Source organism: Calonectris borealis, chromosome 22 (genome assembly GCF_964195595.1).
Source record: "Calonectris borealis chromosome 22, bCalBor7.hap1.2, whole genome shotgun sequence".
Taxonomy (NCBI): Eukaryota; Metazoa; Chordata; class Aves; order Procellariiformes; family Procellariidae; genus Calonectris; species Calonectris borealis.
The window spans coordinates 3,486,553-3,500,527 of NC_134333.1; the positions used below are offsets into that span (position 1 = coordinate 3,486,553).

Below are 13,975 nucleotides of genomic sequence, written 5' to 3' on the forward strand. Positions count from 1 at the left end.
AGTGTTGAAGCCCTCTGTAGCCCTGGAGATCAATCAAAAGCAGGACCTGAAATGTCCAAGGGACCCGAGACACAGCAGAGTGTGGAACACTGAGGGCTGCCATCAATTCCCCATCAACGCTGCTCAAAGGCCCCTGAGATAAATAGGGGCATGCAAGGCCTCCAACAGGGCTGGCAGAGCAGACCCACGTCACTTGGGAGAGGCAGGCCATCCTGGAACAGCAGCAGGACAACAACCAAGTACCCTGGGCTTTCTCAGGTGAAGTGGATGACACTTCATGAGCAACAGACTCCAATTCACAGGGTGGGATCCAGCTGGAAAGTCAGCACCCTCCAGCTGAGCTTCCACATGCAATGCTGGGGTGGGACTGCCTGAGAAGAGGTCCCCACAACCATTCCATTGCCTATGGGAGGAAACAAGATCACTGAGATGTGGTTACCAGCTGTGGGACAGAGGAACCAGCATGGACTCAGGGACATAGGGGCTCCTCCCAGCCGAGCACTGGTGATTTCCCTGAGAAGGAGAAGAGACGTGACAAAGAGTGGGACCACTCTCCGGCAGTGGGTGAGTGCAGGAAGGGTTTGAACAGAGAATCTTGTCCAACGTCTGGCTGATGGGTCTCTTTCACTTGTTGACCCCCAGATGCAGGACAAGGAAGGGCTCTTCCCTCCTTGGGCTACTATGGCCACATGGCAAAACCTTAAGAGCAGCTGTGCCTCCTACCAAAAGCCTCGCTCTCCAGCTGTGGCCATCAGTGGAGGCCCAGGGAAAGGGAAGAAGAAGACAAGCTGCGAGGTTACTTGCCCTGAGCACTCACTCCAGTCTACCAGCCATTTTAAGCAGAGGGCATTTACAAGCCTGGTTTGGCTTGTTTGTGGTGTAGCCTCCAATGGGTCTGCCCCAAGTCAGGTTCCTTGGGCCCTTTTCATCATCAAAGACGCTGGCTCTGGATACAGCTGTAAAACTCATGCTGGCACGTGCTTCACAGCAGCACAGGCTGGGGAGGCAGAGGCCCAGCCTCCCCACAGCCCCAGGTGCCACTGCTGGGCAGGCTGGGCTCAGAGCTACATGCAAGCGGTGGCAGGGAGGGAACCGCTCCTCAGAGCACCCCCCATGTTTCTGTGCAGTGCTGCAAGCTCTGGGCACCAGTGTGGGCTCAGTGCACAGAAATAGGCAGCGCTGTCCTGGAGCTCGGCACCCCGCACATGCAGAAGCACCTGGGAGGTCTCCACAGACAATGCAGAGGAGAACCTCCCCGAATCCTCACGAGCTCTGTACTTGCTCACCCACAGCAGCATCTGAGGGGACTGGTTTGGGAGCTGCTGGTACCAGTAGAGGTAGGGAATGGCAGAGCTGGTGGAGAAATTGCAGTGCAGAGTTGCGCTGTGTCCCACCTGGATGGTCATTTCTGCTGGGAACTGGAGCACAGAGTCCTTTTGGGCATGACCTGTAAAGCCAGAAAGAGCTTTCAGCTTTGCTTGCCCGTGTACCTGTCCGTCTGTCACTTCATCAGCTTGCTCACTGTCCCCACTTCCCACCTCACTTTTCCTCGCCTCTGAAATGCTGAGCTGTTTGTCCCTGCACACTTCTTTCTGCAGGATCTTGCCACTCCTCACGCCCCAGATCATCCTGCTTTTCAGCAGTACTCACAGGTCTTTCAGTCCACTGATTCTCTCCATATCTGCCTCTGAGCTGTGTTAACTGCTGGTCCCTCCTTCAGCAGCAGCGGACATGAGCTGTTCCTCTCCCACCTCTGCCCATACCTTCCTGCTATAACAGTTCCTCCATATGGCACACCGCATCCTCTGCCCTTGCCCTGTCCTTTCACGGCATTTCAGCTCTTCTTGCTTCGAGTTAGCCTGCTCTGTTTGACCCCAAACAGCGTCTTTCCCTCTTTCAGGCTTCATATCTATTAGCAGCACATTCAGGAATGCTCTGTACCTGCAAGTGGAAGGGGAGGTCTCACTCCTCCTCCTATGCCCGTTACTCCCTCCTGACATCTCCCAGATTACGTGCCGTGCCCGTCTGCAGCCCCAGCTCTCCCTACAGAAACACTCCCGGATCCCCCGGGCAGCCAGGCCTCGCGTCTCCTCCCTTCCACCACCAGCTGCGCAAACTCTTGCCTCCTTCTCCCCAGCCTGAAAGTTGCATCTCACCAAAGTCTGCCAGTCCCAGCAGGGCGGCCAGGAAAATCAGGGCCATGTCACGCTCCCCCTTCATGGGGTGCCCGGGCACCCGCCAGCATGAGGGACCTGAGGCTTGCAACTTCACCTCTTCTGCCTCTGCCAGATCAAAGAGGCCTCCAAACCACAGCCCCGAGGGTGGAGCAAAACTCTCTCCCTGCTGCTCCAGGCCGGCCTCTTGGGGCCTGTCCCCCCAGCTCTGCCACAGGAAGGTTCTCTAGAGAGATAACAGACCCATGGTTTGAGGACTGTCCATCAGAGGGACAGGCATCCCTCGCGGACTTCTCCTGACATCAACCACCTCGCCAGCTGCACAGGCCTGTGCCCAGCTCTGCGGAGGTGGAGAAGGCACCCCTGCACCCCCCCCGTGTCCACCCTGTCCCTGGGACCATCCGGATGGAGACAGGACCGGGCACACCTGAAGTGCCTGGACCCGGCTGTGGCACACTCTCGCCCTTTGCCTCTGGCCATAGAGGAGGAACCTGCAGGAAAACATCTCTGTGAGGAGCATCTGCTGCAGAAACCACCGCACAGGGACAGACAGACGCCCTCACCCTGGCAGGGGGAGGACGTGGCAACACAGCTCCCCGACGTACAGGCAGTCCCTCTGCGTCCCTCCGCCTACCCACATTACCCAAAATCTCCAGCTGCTTGTCCCACCCTGGGCCCCAGAACACTGGCTCCTCTGCCACCTCTCGCCCAGGGCCCTTTGCTCGCACCGTTGGCAGGGACTGCAGAAAACAGGTTATCAGCACAGCAGCCCCATTCACAACGCGGCTCCCACAAGGCCTTCAGGGTCCTGTTGTTCCCTTGAGGCCATGGCAGAAGGACGGTGGGCTGCCCTCTGCTCCCCAAGGACTGCAACCCTGCCGGGAGCTCCCTTGCAGTGCCACTGCAGCTGCCACAGCCGTCCCCAGCTGAGGCAGGGAAGAGGGCTGAACCTTCCCTCTCTGCCTCCCAAGCCCATGAACACGGACTGTCACAGCCTTGTCAGCTCCTGCAGCCACACGGGCCTCACTGGGGACTGGCTGGGCCCAGGACCCCGTGCCCAGAGGCCTCTTTCCAGCCCTCACACACCTCAGACCTCCAGCCCCATAGGGCAGCTTAGCAGAGCTCTTTGTGGCTCACTCCTGTGGTCTCAGATGTGTCTTTCAACAAGTGCCCTGCTCCAGCTTCTCTCCTGTCTCCTGGACGTCACTTCAACACCAAGGGCTCTCAACGGAGGCGAAGGGGAATCCTGTGCAACAAGCTCGATGTCCCGAGCACCGGCCACTGCGGGATGCGCTTGAAGGTGTCTGTGACAATCAGTATCTCCTTCTCGTGTTGGTGCTGAGGTAGAACTGCTGGCTCTGCAGGACGCCTTTCCAACACCAGCAGGAGGACGGCGGAAGCGGCCTGTGGAGCTGGAGGATTCAGTTTGTATTTGTGTGTCCGAGTGTCCTGGTTTGGGCTGGGCTGGAGTTAATTTTCTTCCTAGTAGCTGGTATAGAGCTGTGTTTTGCATTTAGTATGAGAAGAAGGTTGATAAGGCAGTGATGTTGTAGTTGTTGGTAAGTAGTGTGTTCAGTAGTCCAGGACTTTTCAGCTTCCCATGCTCTGCCAGGTGCACAAGAGCTGGGGGGGAGCACAGCCAGGACAGCTACCCCAACTGGCCAACGGGGTATTCCATACCATATGACGTCATGCTCACTGTATGAACTAGGAGGCGTGGTCCAGGAAGCAGCGATAGCTGTGTGGGGACTGGCTGGGCATCGGTCGGCAGGTGGTGAGCAATTTCTTCGTGCATCACTTGCTTTGTATATTCTATTATTAGTAGTATTAGTATTAGTATTAGCATTACTGCTCCTCCTCCTCTTTTACTTTATTATATTTCAGTTATTAAACTGTCCTTCTCTCAAACCACGAGTTTACTCAGTTTTACCCTCCCTATTCTCCCCCATCCCAGCGGAGGGAGGGCAGTGAGCGAGCGGCTGTGTGGTGTTTAGTTGCTGGCTGGGGTTACACCACGACCAGTCTCTTTACAAGGTTTCCAGCCAGAAACCACCTCTGGTTGTGGTTTCAAACCAAAGGCTTGTATTAGCCCTGTACCAGTTGGGTCTCTCTGCTCTAACAGGGCCTGGCTATGTTCGTGGGGTGAAAGCGATCCCCAGCCCCTGCCCGTTGTGCAGCAGCAGTGGCCGGTCCCTGCGGCAGGACCGAGGGCTGCCCGGCTGCCCGGGGGCAGGAGGATCTCTGCTGCCCGCCTCCCTCTGCAGAGCAGAAAGGCGCTGCTCCCGGCCGGGAGCCCGCGGGGCCGGCGGCTGCAGTCGCTCCTTCCCGGGCACCGCCGGACACCGCCACCGCTCCGGTCGCCTTTCCTCCCCGCCGCCGCCGCCGCTGTCGCGGGGGATTTCTGTCCGCGTCCCGGTGGGAGTGCGGGGGTGAGCGGGGTGCGGGGCGGGAGAAGGTTTCTGCCCGGGGACGGCTCCGGATCCGCCTCGGGAGGAGCTCCCGGGGCTGCGGGGCGCGGGGTGCGGGGACTTCTCGGGCCCGGTGCCGGGGCCGAAGGGGCGGGGGAACCGCCCCGGGGCGGGGCGGGGCGGGGCGGGGCGGGGCGGCCCCGGCGGGCGGAGCGGCAGCGCCCCCTGGCGGGCCCGCCCGGGGCTGTCCCCCCGCCCCCGACACACACGCCCGGCCCCGCCCGCGGCGGTTCGTGCCCGGCCGCAGCCCCGGCTCCTCTCCCCGTGTCTCCCACGGCGCAGTAATACACCGCCGCGTCCCCGCGCCGGGGCCGGGCGAGCCACAGGGCGCTGGACCGGCGGTCTGCCGCCACCGACAGCCGCCCCGACGGCTCCTGCATATCCTTGGTCCCTTTAAGACCTCTCACGAGGAATTCGGGGCCTCGGCCCGGGAGCTGACGGTACCAGAGGATGTAGTCGTTTGATTGTACGTTGGGGTGTGAGCAGTTGATGGTGATGCCGGTGCCCTCGGTGGTCTCTGCCGACGGCTCCTGCTGCACCTGGGCTCTGCCCGCAGCCACTGCCGAGAAAGGAGAAGGAAAGGCCAAAGATCACCAAAGATCGCCCAGCTCTGATGGCTCTTTTCCCAGAGAAACCGTCGGGAAGAGCGGCAGTGAGACAGAGCCAGGCTGGAGCGGATGGGGACGTGTGCCCATCAACAGGGATGGAGAGTGATCGTGGTGTGAGTGTGTGGAGCAAGGGGAGAACTCTGGGGGGGAATTTGGAATTGGTGCATGCAGAAATAAAATGGATGGTAGATGCCTGGAGAGATGGGTAAAAACATGGGTGGATGAAGAGAGGAAGAGCAGACAGGGAGAGGGGTTGTTACAGTGAAGGACAGAGGGCTATATTCAGGGCAGTAAGAACTGCGGAATGCAGAGGGGAAGGAGAGGGGGCATGGAAAGCAGGGATACGTGCAAGAAGGCTCGTACCGACAGAGATGATGGAAAAATAGGGAGACCAGGAAGAGGGGACTCGGCGGGTTTGGAAAGGGGGACGAGAGATGGCAGAGAGGCAGGGAGGGGGAAAGAGACGTCGAAGAAGGAGAGGGAAGAGCTGGCGCTGGGCTCCCGGGGGAGCAGCCCGGGCACAGCCCCGGCCCCATCCACCACCGCCAGCCCCGCGCACCCAGGAGCACCGCGGCCAGCCCCGCCAGCCCTGCGCCCCGGCACCGCCGCATCCCGCCGCTCCGCCGCCCGCGCCTCGCTGCCCCCCGCCAGCCCCGGCTCTCTGCTCCGGCCGCGGCGCCTCCTCTCCGCCGCCTCCTCTCCTCTCCGCCGCCGTCAGCTCCGCCCCGGGGCTGAGCCCTGCGCCGGCGCCGCTCGGGGTCTCGCCCGGGCTGAGAGGGCTCGGGGGCTCTGCAGGGGCACAAGTTGCTCTCCCGGGGAATGGGCTCTCCCCTCCTGCAGCAAGGACTCCCCAGCAAGAATAAGGTTGCACAGCGCCGGGGCAGCCCGGGGCAGCAGCAGGGCCCTGCCCCAGGAGATGGACCAGCTTCCCAGAGCTGTCTCCCAGCTCAGGGGCTGGAAACAGCAGCCACTGGTGTCCTGCGGGTGGGAGTGAGGAGGGTGAGAGCCTCCCTTCAGCTGCCCCTCTGCAGTCCCAGCACCATGCCTAAAAGTGGTGTTGAGGCAAAGGGGGTGTGAGGACACACGTGCCCATGGGTGTGCAGGGGTCAGGGAGGGCCGGGGTGGTGGGGACTCACAGAGTGAGAATGTAGGTGAGAAGGGACCTCCAGAGGTCATCTAGATCACCGCCCTGATTGGAACAGATCCCATTAGATCAGGTTGCTCAAGGTCACATTCAGTCCATCCTCGAACACCTCTCAGGATGGAGATTGCACAGCCTTGCTGGGAAACACGTTCCTTTTGTCATTATTTCTTCTAGCCTATTGTCTCCTCTGAACAAGTAGTTGTAGAAAGCAAGAAGGTCTCCCCTGAGCCTTCCCTTCTCCAAAACGGGCAGGCCCAGTTCTCTCAGCCTCTCATCACATTGCCAGCCCTCTATCCACCTTGGTGGCCTTTGTGGGGCTCGCTTCACTCTGTCAACATCCTTCTTGGACCAGGGAGCCCAGCCTGGATGCAGTACTCCAGATGTGGTCTCACAAGGGCCAGAGGGGCAGGGTCACTTTCCTGGACCTGCTGGCAACACTTTGACTAACAACACAGCTCAGGATGTATTTTACTGCAAGGGCTCCCTGTGGTCTCATGTTCAGCTGGGTGTCCTAAAACCGCACATCCTTTTCTGTGGATCTGCTTCCTAGCGGCCAGCACCCGCTGCATGACTGCATGGGCTGGTTCTGCCATCAGATGCAAAACCTTGCTGTTGCTCTTTTGAACTTTCATGAGGTTCCAGTCAGCCCATTTCTTCATGGTCACAACTCTTGGAGCCTGGTAGTCCAGCCAATTTTCCATCCACCTTATCAGGCTCTTTATGAACCCATTCATCACCAGTTTGTTCCTAAAGGAAGTGCGGGAGAGGGTGTCAAAGGTCCTTCTAAACTCTGCGTATACACATCCCCTGCCCTTCCCTTCTCCACAGTGCCCATTACCTCCTGAGAGAGCAATGAGGTTGGCCCTCAGGTACACTGGAGCCTCAGCTCAGCAGCAGCTCCATGGAGAGGGGAATCAGCCCTGGCTGAGATCTCCCAGCAGAACTCCCTGGCAGTGATCTCACCGCGGTCACTCAAGGGAAGGGGGGAAGCCCTCGACTGCACTGTCTCCAAGCTGGACCATCCCATCTTGTGTACCTAGCTCAGTCAGTAGGCACGGGAGCTGTCCTTGGACTAGGGGGGCACTTAGCAGCAACTGAAAACATCAGTGTGTTATCAACATTCTCCTCATACTAAATCCAAACCACAGCACTAGGAAGAAATTTAACCCTATCCCAGCCGAAACCAGGACAGTATCCACCCCTTATTCCATACCATTTACGTCGTGCTTAGGTCTCACATTTTTCGATACATTTCAATTAATCACTACTATCTTTCTTTTTATATATACATATATATATAGGCACACACAGATACCATTCCCTTAGTCTATGGACTATCCCTTTTAAAATGTCCATTGAGTTCATTTAGTCCACAACTTTGGGCTCCATCTGTCATAACAGTCTTTCAGGGCCTGAGAGATGGTGTGTGGTGTTGGGCTGTTGCATCCTGAGGCCAGTTCTCATCTCGGTACTGCAGTACAATGCACACACATGCACAACAACAAGTGACCATGGGGGTGAGCTGAGGATGGAAGGAAAAAAAAGCTAGGGTACATCCTCATGCGCAGGACTGGCGTCCATCTGAGGATTGCTGGAGCTCCTTCCAGTGAATGGCACTTCAAACAGCCCCAACAGAGTGACCCAGGCTGACGTCACTTCTCTACTCTGGACCCGTCCATCACTTGAGCTGAGTCTTCTGCCTGCACTGCTGCATTCCTGCCTTTGAAATCCTGGGGCCTTTCATCTCAACTCTCAGAAGAAGCCTTCATTGGGGAATGGGCACAGCACAAACCTGGAAATGAAAAGGCAGCAGTGTTGGAAACCAAAGCACAGCCCATATCATTGGCTGCGATGGTTTGCATTCAAGATGAGCTTGTCAGAGAATTGTTACCTCTGCAAAGGGCCTCTGGTCCTGCGGCGATGAAGGGCAGGTATAAAAGCCAGTCCAGGTCCCTGCTCTCTCATCCCCTTCTTTTACCTCCTCCTCCTTGGGAAGCAGGCGAGTCTGAAGCCCCTTCTCCTCCTCTTCCAAAGTGAGATGGACATTTCAGTTGATACTGGCTCTGTCCTGTGCTGGGGTTTGGAACTTCTCGTCATGAGAGAGGGAAGCGGGGAGAAGGTCTGCTTAGAGAGAGGCTGGGATGGGTCTGAGGGGGCTTTTGGTTTACGAATTAGGAGAAAGCCTCTCCAGGCCAGGCTGCTCTTTGTAGGATGATAAAGACCGTGTCGCTCCTGGCACAACATCCCTCTCCCCACTCAGTAGTGTTCTTGGGTCCTTTCTGACAGGGAAACCAGGCTGCTCCTCACCCACCCTTGTGCTCTGCTTCCTCCCTGTCCTCTCTCCCAGGTGCACCTCCGGACACTTAGAGAATGTCCCGCTACGACCAGTGCCTGCCGTGCCGGCCCTGTGGCCCGACCCCGCTGGCCAACAGCTGCAATGAGCCCTGTGTCAGGCAGTGCCAGAACTCCACCGTCGTGATCCAGCCCTCCCCCGTGGTGGTGACCCTGCCCGGCCCCATCCTCAGCTCCTTCCCGCAGAACACCGTTGTGGGATCCTCCACCTCTGCTGCTGTTGGCAGCATCCTCAGCTGTGATGGAGTGCCCATCACCTCTGGGTGCTGTGACCTCTCTGGCATTTCCAGCCGCTACTATGGCAGAAGGTGCCTCCCCTGCTGAAGATGCTGGGGAAGCCCGAGGGAGACCCCTTGAGGAACTAGAACATGGTACTGGGCAGAGGATCGATCTTCTGGATTTGTTTTCAGCATATCTGACCGACCTTGCCTTCCTCTCCCTTTTCTTTGTTTGCTTTGGATCCCATTGGCTACAAGGTGCCACCAAGGCCAGCCTGGTGGGGTCCATCTGGCTCCTCTCTATGGGGCGGGCAGATGGACATCATGCAGGAACATCTCCATGGCCAAGGACTGCAGACTCTTGGCTGCCTCTGGGGCTCCCTGCACTGCTGATGTCACTTGGAGTGACTTTATTTCCCTCTTTTGACTCATTAAAGTTCTGCTGCATTCAAGCCTGGCCTCCATGTGGTCCCTCCCTCTGCGGACACTCCCCAGGCTGCCAAAGGAGAAGGGTGTTGCTCTGGGGTGGAAGGGGATGAGGGCACAAGGAGACCCTTCTCCAATCACAGAGGAATGGGAGGTTGAGACCCCCTGCAGTGGCTCCTCTTTTGGGACTATCCCTTGGAGCTGAGGAAGTCATCCCTGGCTGGGACCATCAGGCCTTGCCTTGCTGTGTCTCTGCCCACAAATGCCCAGAGATGCAGGAGGCCCTGAGGGGTCAGCAGCCCCATGAGCCCTTGAGGAAGGGCGTTCCTCTTGCTCTGGTTGGAAATGCGCTGAGGTGGTGGTGGGAGGCGGTGGGGCTCTGGAAGGTGATTTGCTCTGCAAAATGGCAGGCTTGTTAGTGCAGGGAACAACCTTTGGGATGGCCCAAAGCTCATATTCCACCTTCGTCTCCTCTCCACCACCCAGTCTAGGGTCCATGGCCAGCAGACATCGGCAGGGAAAAGTCACCCAAGCTGCTGAATGCATCAAGGCTGGAAATTGGAGCTAAGCCTGTTGGAGCTGAGGGCAGCCAGCACAGAAATGGAGGCAGTGAAACGGTGTCTTTCCGAGGAGATCAAATTGCTTTGAGACAGAGCATGCAGGAGAACGTGAAGGTCAGCAAGGACGATAGTACGGGTGCACTTCCCAAGAGAGGTGCAGGTGAGTGCAGAGCTCTTGACTGCTTCACTGGTCCCCCCCGGAGAATTTGTGCTCAGGAATTGGCTGCCGTTCTAGGCGGATGTCCTGGTTCCAGCTGGGACAGGGTTAACTTTCTTCCCAGTAGCCTGGGGGGTGTGCTGTGTTTTGGGTTCGGTGTGAAAGGAGCGTTGATGGCCCATTGATGCTTTGGCTGTTGCTGGGTGATGCTTGCACCGGGAGGGGGGAGCACAGCCGGGGTGGTGGACCCAGCTGGCCAATGGGGTATTCTATACCATGTGACATCATGCTCAGTATAAAAACCAGGTGTGTGGGGGGGCTCGCCCCCGTTCGTGACACGCGGTCGGCGGTCGGTGAGCGGTTCTGTTGTGCATTGCCTGCTTTGTGTATTCTGTTATTGTTGTTGTTCTCACTGTTATTATTACTGTTCTACTTAGTTTTATTTCAATTATTAAACTGTTTTTATCTCAACCCGGGAGCTTTCCTACTTGTGCCCTCCCAATTCTCTCCCCCATCCCACCGGGGGGGGGGGTGATCGAGCGGCTGCGTGGCGTTTATTTTTGCTGGCTGGGGTTAAACCACGACAGTCCTTTTTGGCGCCCAACGTGGGGCACGAAGGGTTGAGATAACGACAGATTATTTAGAACATATTAAGGAATTTATATCTGGTGACATATTCGTTTGTTCTGCACCATGCTTTTGTTTTTACTGTACCTGTTAAAAATTGGAGTTGGGTTTTGTAGTCTGTTGTGCTCTGCCGTGATTAATGATGTTTTGCCTGGGAGATTTGTTACTAAAACGCTGGCATTGGGGGTTATTTGGTATTTGGGATTCGTAATGAAGCCGTTTCTGCATTTCGGGTACCACCTCATGGAGACCATTAGCAATTATACCTTTTCCTCCGAGAGATTTTTTATGGAGGAAATAGAGAATGGCACCCTCACTACCTTCATCTCCTTTGTTAAAATAACTTGCCAGTACCTTGAACATCCCTGGGTAGTTAAGATATATCTCTTGGTACTCCTTGGGAATATTGTTGCGGTTTTATCCAAGGTTAGTAAGCAATTTAAGAATGTCATCCAGAGATCTGCCCCAAGGTTGGATAGCTATGAGTGGCAGGGCGAGTGGGATAGCATGGGCAAATGCCTAGGGCGATGGGCACCCCCAGTGTTCTGGAACTTTACCCCTGAACAAGTGAAGAACCCTGAAAAATTAGTAGAATATTTGGAAGAAGTATGCTGTCACCCTGGCCATTCCAGGGAGACGCAAATCACTACAATGTGCTGGGGCCTGGCCCACGCCTACCGAGCCCTGTTTAACACCACTCAGAACCCCCAAGGGGAAGGAAACGTCTCTGCAGCTGATGACAAAGCAACAGGCCCTGCGGCTACCCCACCCCCCAGGGCAAGCACAGCAGCTACTCCGCCCCCTGCGACAGAGAACCAACCCACACCGGTATCAGTCGCCCCTATACAAAAAAGAAAATGCACAAGAAAATCAGCTCGTCTAGTAAGGGATGAAGATGAACCAGGGCCATCACGAGAACAGGAGGAGGAGGAGGCAGAACCCGTAAATGAGATGGTGACCACCCGATCCCTATCCCTGGGTGAGCTGCGAGATATGCGAAAAGACTTCAGCCGTCGTCCAGGGGAGCACATTGTCACCTGGCTGCTCCGATGCTGGGATAACGGGGCCAGTAGCCTGGAATTAGAGGGTAGGGAAGCCAAGCAGCTGGGATCCCTTTCTAGGGAAGGGGGCATTGACAAAGCAATTGGACAAGGGGCACAAGTCCTCAGCCTCTGGAGGCGACTCCTGTCAGGTGTGAAGGAAAGGTATCCCTTCAAGGAAGATGTTATATGCCACCCAGGCAAGTGGACCACCATGGAGAGAGGTATCCAGTACCTGAGAGAATTAGCCGTGCTGGAAGTGATTTATGATGACCTGAACAACGAGCAGTTATCCAAAGACCCAGATGAGGTCAAATGCACCCGACCCATGTGGCGGAAGTTTGTACGGAGCGCACCAGCGTCACATGCAAACTCATTGGCAGTAATGACCTGGAGAGATGGAGAGGAACAAACAGTGGATGAACTGGCTGGCCAACTCCGGCAATATGAAGAAAGCCTCTCTTCCTCCCTACGGGCCTGTGTCTCTGCTGTGGAGAAACTGTCTCAGGAGGTCCAGCAAATCAAAGAGGATATGTCCTGCTTCCCCCCTGCACGGGCCAGCGTCTCAGCCATTAGGAGCAAACGTCCCTCTGCTCAAGAGAGGAGACATCGTGGGTACACACCCCGGGGCACCCTGTGGTTTTACCTGCGTGACCACGGAGAGGACATGAGGAAGTGGGATGGAAAACCTACCTCAGTCCTACAGGCACGGGTACATGAGTTGCAAGGGAAAACAACCACAAAAGGGGGTTCTTCCAGGAAAACCGCTGCTCCGGTCTCCAGCGAGTTCCCCAGACAGAGTAGAAGGGCTGATTCCACTTCCGACCTTAACAAAGGGACTTCTGACTCATACTTACAAGAAGTAGATAGCGAATATGATGACCAGGACTAGAGGGGCCCTGCCTCCAGCCAGGTGGAGGAAAGGGACAACCGGGTTTACTGGACTGTGTGGATTCGATGGCCTGGCACATCAGATCCACAAGAATATAAGGCTCTCGTAGACACCGGTGCGCAGTGTACCCTGATGCCATCAGGCTATAAAGGGGCAGAACCCATTTGTATTTCTGGAGTGACAGGGGGATCCCAAGAGTTAACTGTGTTGGAGGCGGAAGTGAGCCTAACCGGGAAGGAGTGGCAGAAGCACCCCATCGTGACTGGCCCAGAAGCTCCGTGCATCCTTGGCATAGACTACCTCAGGAGAGGGTATTTCAAGGACCCAAAAGGGTACCGGTGGGCTTTTGGTATAGCTGCCCTGGAGACGGAGGAAATTAAACAGCTGTCCACCTTGCCCGGTCTTTCAGAGGATCCTTCTGTTGTGGGGTTGTTAAAGGTCCAAGAACAACAGGTGCCGATCGCTACCACAACAGTGCACCGGCGGCAATACCGCACCAACCGAGACTCCTTGATCCCCATCCATGAGCTGATTCGTCGACTGGAGAGCCAAGGAGTGATCAGCAAGACTCGCTCACCCTTTAACAGTCCCATATGGCCAGTGCGAAAGTCCAATGGAGAGTGGAGGCTAACAGTAGACTATCGTGGCCTGAACGAAGTGACGCCACCACTGAGTGCTGCCGTGCCGGACATGCTGGAACTTCAATACGAACTGGAGTCAAAGGCAGCCAAGTGGTACGCCACCATTGATATCGCTAATGCATTCTTCTCCATCCCTTTGGCGGCAGAGTGCAGGCCACAGTTTGCTTTCACTTGGAGGGGTGTCCAGTACACCTGGAACCGACTGCCCCAGGGGTGGAAACACAGCCCTACCATTTGCCATGGACTGATCCACACCGCACTGGAACAGGGTGAGGCTCCAGAACACCTGCAATACATTGATGACATCATCGTGTGGGGGAACACAGCAGAGGAAGTTTTCAAGAAAGGGGAGAGAATAGTCCAAATCCTTCTGAAGGCCGGCTTTGCAATAAAACGAAGTAAGGTCAAGGGACCTGCACAGGAGATCCAGTTTTTAGGAATAAAATGGCAAGATGGACGTCGTCAGATCCCAACAGATGTGATCAATAAAATAACAGCCATGTCTCCACCAACTAACAAAAAGGAAACGCAAGCTTTCTTAGGCGTTGTAGGCTTTTGGAGAATGCATATTCCAAATTACAGTCAGATCGTAAGCCCTCTCTATCACGTGACCAGGAAGAAGAACGACTTCAGATGGGGCCCTGAGCAACGACAAGCATTTGAGCAAA

General features: G+C 56.3%; 1 protein-coding gene and 2 gene segments (V, D, J or C); 1 reads left to right on the forward strand and 2 right to left on the reverse strand.

Moving 5' to 3' along the window:
* Nucleotides 1-96: 96 nt before the first annotated feature.
* On the reverse strand, nt 97-2,386 carry LOC142091633 (T cell receptor alpha variable 8-4-like). The segment is given in 3 exon segments: nt 97-403; nt 1,287-1,447; nt 2,157-2,386. Coding segments are annotated over 3 exon segments (306 nt in total).
* Nucleotides 2,387-4,303: 1,917 nt separating this feature from the next.
* On the reverse strand, nt 4,304-5,861 carry LOC142091768 (T cell receptor alpha variable 4-like). The segment is given in 3 exon segments: nt 4,304-4,432; nt 4,852-5,201; nt 5,810-5,861. Coding segments are annotated over 3 exon segments (531 nt in total).
* A 1,953-nt stretch (nt 5,862-7,814) lies between these two features.
* LOC142092073 (feather keratin Cos2-3-like) lies at nt 7,815-9,070 on the forward strand. The gene is made up of 2 exons (XM_075171810.1): nt 7,815-8,397; nt 8,764-9,070. The coding sequence occupies exons 1-2, from the start codon at nt 8,246-8,248 to the stop codon at nt 9,068-9,070; spliced, it is 459 nt and encodes a 152-aa protein (XP_075027911.1). The 5' UTR covers nt 7,815-8,245.
* Nucleotides 9,071-13,975: the final 4,905 nt, after the last annotated feature.

Excerpts from the sequence above, each read along its gene's own strand:
- LOC142092073 (XM_075171810.1), top strand. The coding sequence starts at position 8,246 with ATGGTTTGCATTCAAGATGAGCTTGTCAGAGAATTGTTACCTCTGCAA. Across the intron at positions 8,398-8,763 it reads CCTCCTTGGGAAGCAGGCGA|AATGTCCCGCTACGACCAGT; the intron begins GTCTGAAGCCCC and ends GGACACTTAGAG.